Here is a 7,100-nt window from a genome sequence, read left to right as displayed (position 1 = left end):
ATCCATTTCCCATATGTATTTCTAAATGTTCGAAGAAATCTTGATCCAAAAAGCATATAACAACAAAAGGAGAGAAATAATCTAAAATGAATCAGCCTATTATACCGTTACATCTATTAGGGTTGTTAAAACCTATTGGGGTCAGAAGAAATATTAGAAATCAAAATAAAATTGAGAGCATCAGCAGGTCCATTCGTCATTTCAGGTACTCATTTTAACGCTTCACAGTATGGTTTATAATTCCACTCATGTTTTGGTTAGAAATGTGTTAAAGTAAACTTTTTCTCATTCGAAAGCTACGAACATCATGGATGCAAAATCGAAAAGTGATAATTGGGCATAACATTAAAAATGTTGCTTTACCGGGAGTTATTTGGAGGAACTACTCAAAATAGGTGTTGGCAGGATGGCCTGGAGGTACGCACATTCGCCTCTTACCTGTCTAGCATGGGTTTGAATCTCATCCCATCTATAATCTGTCATCCCAGTGTTTCACAGGCAGGGTGATTAATCAACGTGCGTGCCGTCCCTCAGATGGACATTAAAACTGGACGTCCCATTTGCCGGCATTAGTTACCTCCACCACCGAAAGTAAACGGAGGTTATGTTTTCACCCCTGTTTATCTGTCGGTGAGCGAGATATCTCAAAAAGTTATTGACGGATTCAGACGAAATTTAGTGGACAGGTTGAGTGTGTCACGAGGATGAATTCATTAGATTTTGATGAAAACCCGGATTCTAGATTTTTATTTAAAAGTGATTCTTGATCATTGAGTGAGAGACCGAAAATGATACATCAGTATAGCACAACATCTCAAAAATTTATGGATGGATTTGGATGAAACTTGGTGGCCAGGTTGAGTGTGTGACAAGGGCAAATTCATTCGATTTCCGTGAAGATCCAGATCTGTTGGACGCGGAGGTGGATGGGAGATTTCAAAATTATTTAGCGATTTACCATTGAGAGGTGGGACCAAAACGATATACAGCATGATATTTCAATGTGTTGTGGATGGGTTATGACAAAACTTGGTGGATGAGTTGGGTAGGTGACAAGAACAAGTGAACACGGTCAATATAGCCAACACTTCCTTGCAAAAAAAATCCTTTAACAGTGTGGTTAAGGAGTGGAACGCATTTCAACATACACTGCCCTACGCTTGGGAATAATGGGATGAAGCTAACAATGTATGGGAATGAATCCACAGTGCACTTACTGCTCACAGCCTCCTGGGACATGTTTTCCATCCAGCTTGAAAAACTTATCCACTTCATGCTTCTGATGGGATGAATACAACATTCAAAATGAAATGAAACAAACTGCAAGCATTTTCCGAGTTGTTATACACTCTAACATAACCTTTTACTCACACTGCAGCCTCTCAATCAGTGGAATTTAGATCTAATGGGACTATCCTTGCGATTATCTAAAATAGTTTGAGATAACAAGTCCTTTTTGGGTGGGTTCATCATGGTGTCTCACAGGCAAGGGGATTTGTCAACGTGTGTGCCGTCACTGTGTCAACGCAAAGCTTGATGTGAAGCCCACAAGCCATCCACGACGAAACTGCCAGTTTCGCATCTCATGCCAAAGAAAAAGTACTCCGAGATAAGAAAAAGTACCCACTTACGTAGCATCAGAGTGGTTCCTGTTTGTGGGTCAAATTTATATTTTTGTGGATTAAAACCAAATAACCAAGTTGGTAACATGTTTACCTCTAAGCTGTCTGGTCCCCCACATCCACCCCCCTCCCTCCAATCTAATCTCTAATCTTGCATATGACAAACTACAGCTCACAGATCTAAGTCTAAGTTGGACAGCCAAGTCACAGCACTATCTGTTGTTAGGTGGCTTGAACTAAATCCTTCATCAAATTCCCGTAGGTGACATCCGTTCACTATGTGAAGAATAGTCTGATCTGGGTGACCACAGTCACTTGCTGGGCTGTCTTTGAAATTCCATTTGTGTAGGAGGTGTGATGTTCTTGCATGGACAGTGCAGATCTCGCTGAACGCAGATCACCGTTTAAGGGGGAGGTGGCAACCTGGAGGCTCATCTGTAGGATCACTCACCAGTTCTTCGTTCGCAATGCTGTTGTCTGTCCAGAGATTGAGCCACTTGTCCTTTATGTTAAACCCCGCATCACTCAAAAGATTTGAAGAGCCTCGGTATGGTTTGCGCGACTCGTCGCATATTTGGCAGATTCTGCAGGTCTTCATGGATTGGAAGCTCTGGGTTGGTTTTGATGGAGTCAAACTCTCTCAGCATCCTTGCATTCCGGGGTACATCAGGGGGCGGGATGTTAGGCACGGCTGGGAGCCACCGCACGGGCGTCAATTTCAATGTACCGCTGATTTTATCCACATCAGCGTATTCAGGACAGTATCGACGTGCCTCTGCCCAAACGTGAGAACGGTATTCAACTGCAGAGTACACCACCCGCCAAAGAACCTGCTCTGCACAACCCTGAACAGTCAGATCTGACCAAAAATGACACTGCTGTCCTGGTGCACTGTTGGAAGGAGTGCCACATCCAGCCATCCACCAGATGGGGATACAAGAGCATGTGTCCCATCTGCATTTATGTCGTGGACACCAACGACACCTGTGTGGCTAAATTACACGCATCAAGATCAAATGTGGTTAGTTGAGAAGGAAAGCAAATGTTCAATTAGATCAAGTTAATGCACTTATTTTCCTACATTGTCTGCACACTTAAATAACAAGTCTAACACGGGACATTAGGAGATCTCAGTGCCCTGTTACATGAAAATGTGCTCAGATGGGAATGCCAAACAAGTTCACGGGGTGTGGATGTAGCACAAGAACGTCAGGCCAAATGGCCTCCTCCTGTGCTTTTGGCCCATCAACACTGAGATCTCAACGGCAAAAGAAAGCACAATGTTGAAATATTCCATCGTAGTGGATGAAAATGAAATCAAGACCACCTGCTACGCACAATCCGAGATGAAGACACACCTTGAGGACAGACGAGCCCGTTATGCGGTCAAGCAGAGGCATGAGGGCTGGATCAATGAACAGGTCTTTCTTACCTGGAAGCTGGAAAACAAATAAATCAATAAACAACAAGGACCCGGAGCCACAGGTATCCCAAAACTCGAATGGCTGACACCGATCGAACACCAGGCGGACAGATTATATGGATGTGACAATCACAATGACGTCATAGTGGATCGTTTATTGTATGTGCACAAGGAAGCCCGACGGAGGAAGACATCCGGCCCATCATGCCCGCGCATCCCAGTCAACATGCACGTGCCGCGGTATCCTCAACACCTCCTTATCCAACCCCAGTTTAAACCCTTCCAACGTTCCAGGTGCCACCACAGGTGCAGGGAGCCCACCGCATGCATTAACGAGACTCTGAGTGAACTACCCCGTGGCCTGACGTCGTCCCACGAGGTTGTCATTATTACAATGATAATGATGGTCATGGTGGTGGTGGTGGTGGTGGTGGTGGTGGTGATGACTTGGTGGTGGTGATGATGATGATTTGGTGTGGTGATGATGTGGTGGTGGTGATGATTTGGTGGTGGTGGTGATGATTTGGTGTGGTGTGGTGTGGTGATGAAGATTTGGTGTGGTGTGGTGATGAAGATTTGGTGTGGTGGTGATGATTTGGTGTGGTGGTGATGATTTGGTGTGGTGGTGATGATTTGGTGTGGTGGTGATGATTTGGTGTGGTGGTGATGATTTGGTGTGGTGGTGATGATGATTTGGTGTGGTGATGTTGATGATTTGGTGTGGTGATGATGATGATTTGGTGTGGTGATGATGATGATTTGGTGTGGTGGTGATGATTTGGTGTGGTGGTGATGATTTGGTGTGGTGGTGATGATTTGGTGTGGTGTGGTGATGATTTGGTGTGGTGTGGTGATGAAGATTTGGTGTGGTGTGGTGATGAAGATTTGGTGTGGTGTGGTGATGAAGATTTGGTGTGGTGTGGTGATGAAGATTTGGTGTGGTGTGGTGATGAAGATTTGGTATGGTGTGGTGATGAAGATTTGGTGTGGTGTGGTGATGATGATTTGGTGTGGTGTGGTGTGGTGATGAAGATTTGGTGTGGTGATGATGATTTGGTGTGGTGATGATGATTTGGTGTGGTGGTGGTGGTGATTTGGTGTGGTGATGATGATTTGGTGTGGTGATGATGATTTGGTGTGGTGATGATTTGGTGTGGTGGTGATGATTTGGTGTGGTGATGATTTGGTGTGGTGATTATTTGGTGGTGGTGATGTGTTGGTGGTGGTGATGTGGTGGTGGTGATGATGATTTGTTGTGATGATGATTTGGTGCGGTGATGATTTGTTGTGATGATGATTTGTTGCGGTGATGATTTGGTGTGGTGATGATTTGGTGGTGGTGGTGATGTGTTGGTGGTGACGATTTGGTGTGGTGATGTGTTGGTGGTGGTGATGTGGTGGTGGTGATGATTTGGTGTGGTGATGTGTTGGTGGTGGTGATGTGGTGGTGGTGATGTGTTGGTGGTGGTGATGTGGTGGTGGTGATGATGATTTGTTGTGATGATGATTTGTTGTGATGATGATTTGGTGCGGTGATGATTTGGTGTGGTGGTGATTTGGTGGTGGTGGTGATGTGTTGGTGGTGATGTGTTGGTGTGATGTGTTGGTGGTGGTGATGTGGTGGTGGTGACGATTTGGTGTGGTGATGTGTTGGTGGTGGTGATGTGGTGGTGGTGATGATGTGGTGGTGGTGATGATTTGGTGTGGTGATGTGTGTAATGCGAGGTCGAGGCGTTACCGCACCAGCTCCAACAGGTGAATGAGCTGGTCCCGATGGATGTGGTTTAAGATCGAGAAATCGGGAAGAGAGACAGCCGGGCATGGCCGAGCCATGAGAGAAACAAGACTCAGGAACAAAGAGAGGAAAAGGACACTGAACAAGCAGGGAGGGGAAAAACTAATGGAGTGCAGAGAGACGGTCAAAATGCGGAAGTGGGCTCAGCACGAACCACAGGAAGCAATGCGAAGAAGAAGAAGAAGAAGAAGAATAAGAAGCATCGCAGGGAAGTGTTTCCGGGTACAAGCGGCTAATGGTTGGATAGATCGTTAAAACTTAAATTTAGCGAATCGCTTCTTTGGGAAACTATTTTATAATCACATAATATAATTTTATAATATTTATAATCACAAATAAAATTGAGGAGCACATAAACCGAGAAGAGGAGGAGTTAATACACCGCCTAATAAGCTACCGTCGTGCATATACGTGCAGTCGAGAGCTTGATCAGATTCATGACACGAAGTTATGACAAATAATAGAGACACGTACCGTCCACTAATTGTGTGATATTAATTAAAATCTCTTCGATTTGCTGACACGGACTCACATTCTTGGAGAGGAAGCCCGGTCTCTGTGGGACCGGACTGTGAGGAACGTAATTCGCTCTGAATCTGGGAGGTCGGTGGTTCACAATCCCGACCGAATCACACCAAACATTTTGGAAAATGATACCTGCCAGCTCCTTCCTTGCTCGACGTTTAGCATTGAAAAGGATGGAGGACGAACACACAACGCCGGAAAGGCAATGGCAAACCACCCAGTTTGACCCTTGCTGAGAAACAGCTTCGGCAGCAGCACCACCTCCTCTCAATGTAGAGGATGGAACATCAAATCCCTGCGGGTAGTGTGGCCTACGCCTACGCCACTGTCACTGTCACTGAGAAAAAGACACCTGGTCACACATTCAGGCTCAGGTGTTGTGAATGTGTTGTGGGTTCTCAGGTGTTGTGGGTTCTCAGGTGTTGTGAATGTGTTGTGGGTTCTCAGGTGTTGTGGGTTCTCAGGTGTTGTGAATGTGTTGTGGGTTCTCAGGTGTTGTGAATGTGTTGTGGGTTCTCAGGTGTTGTGAATGTGTTGTGGGTTCTCAGGTGTTGTGAATGTGTTGTGGGTTCTCAGGTGTTGTGAATGTGTTGTGGGTTCTCAGGTGTTGTGAATGTGTTGTGGGTTCTCAGGTGTTGTGAATGTGTTGTGGGTTCTCAGGTGTTGTGAATGTGTTGTAGGTTCTCAGGTGTTGTGAATGTGTTGTGGGTTCTCAGGTGTTGTGAATGTGTTGTGGGTTCTCAGGTTGTGTGTGATGAGGAAATGCGGTCATGGTGGTGCGGACAATTTAACCACCAACAGTAAGCTCGCCAAAAAAACTCCACCGTCGTGGCCAAAAATATTGGCATCCTTGCACTTTTTTAAAATAATGCACCATTTGCTCCAGAAAATTGTTGAAATTAAAAAAATCTTTTGAGATCCACAAATGTCTTCTTTGGTTTGCAGTGGAAGAAAACAAAAAAAAGCTGAAAAAAATTACTAAATCTTCGCTTATTCGACACAGAAATCCTAAAATGGGCCAGACAATATTATTGGCACCTTTTAGAAGTTGTCCGAAATAATGAGATTTCAAGCAGGTGATTCTCCTTTACTGTGAAATTGAACTCACCTGTGGTGAGTTGCAGGTGTCTGTAATATAAAAATCACTTATTCATGCAGTTTGAATAGAGAAAAGGAGTTATCCTGTTGTTTTGTGTCACTGTGTGTACCACAATGAGCATGGAGAAAAGAAATAAAACCAGAGGATTGTCTGAGGATGTTAGATACAATATTGGAGCCAAGCATGGGCAATCTCAAGGCCACAAGTCCATCTTCAGAGACCTTGATGTTCCTGTGTCCACTGTACACAATGCTATCAGGAAGTTTAAGGCCCATGGCACTACAGCCAACCTCCCTGGACGTGGCCGCAAGAGAAAACCTGATCCAAGATTTCAGCGAAGGAGTGTTCGAATGGTGGAGAGAAAGCACCTCAATCAACTGTCAAACAGATTCAAGCTGACCTTCAGACACGAGGTACGAGAGTTTCAACTCACACCATCCATCGCCAACTCAATGACAGGGGATTCCATGCTAGGAGACCCAGGACCCCACCGCTGAGAGAGAGAGACACATAAGAAAGCCTGACTGGAGTTTGCCAAAACACACCTGAACAAGCTAAAATCCTTCTGGGAGAATGTCCTGTGAACAGATGAGACTAAATGAGAGCTTTTTGTAAAGCACATCATCTCTATGTTTG

At 44.9% G+C, this 7,100-nt stretch overlaps 1 protein-coding gene across 5 annotated transcripts in view; it reads right to left on the bottom strand.

Moving 5' to 3' along the window:
* VPS33B (VPS33B late endosome and lysosome associated) overlaps positions 1-5,055 on the bottom strand; it is a 78,244-nt gene extending 73,189 nt beyond the window's left edge. For 4 of the 5 annotated variants that reach the window (XM_085872656.1, XM_085872658.1, XM_085872660.1 and 1 more), the window contains exons 1-3: positions 4,789-5,055; positions 2,981-3,061; positions 1,218-1,279 (exon numbers count right to left, since the gene is read on the bottom strand). In XM_085872656.1, coding sequence (XP_085728782.1) covers positions 1,218-1,279; positions 2,981-3,061; positions 4,789-4,878 — 233 coding nt within the window. In that variant the 5' untranslated portion in view covers positions 4,879-5,055. Of the gene's footprint in view, positions 1-1,217; positions 1,280-2,980; positions 3,062-4,788 lie in introns of those variants that run through there. The other variant, XM_085872661.1, reaches the window with a different exon arrangement.
* Between the last annotated feature and the right edge of the window lie 2,045 nt (positions 5,056-7,100).

The sequence above is a fragment of the Eptatretus burgeri genome, chromosome 3 (genome assembly GCF_056783735.1).
Source record: "Eptatretus burgeri isolate ZD-2024b chromosome 3, Ebu_testis_v1, whole genome shotgun sequence".
NCBI lineage: Eukaryota > Metazoa > Chordata > Myxini > Myxiniformes > Myxinidae > Eptatretus > Eptatretus burgeri.
This window is presented reverse-complemented; position numbering and strand designations above follow the sequence as displayed.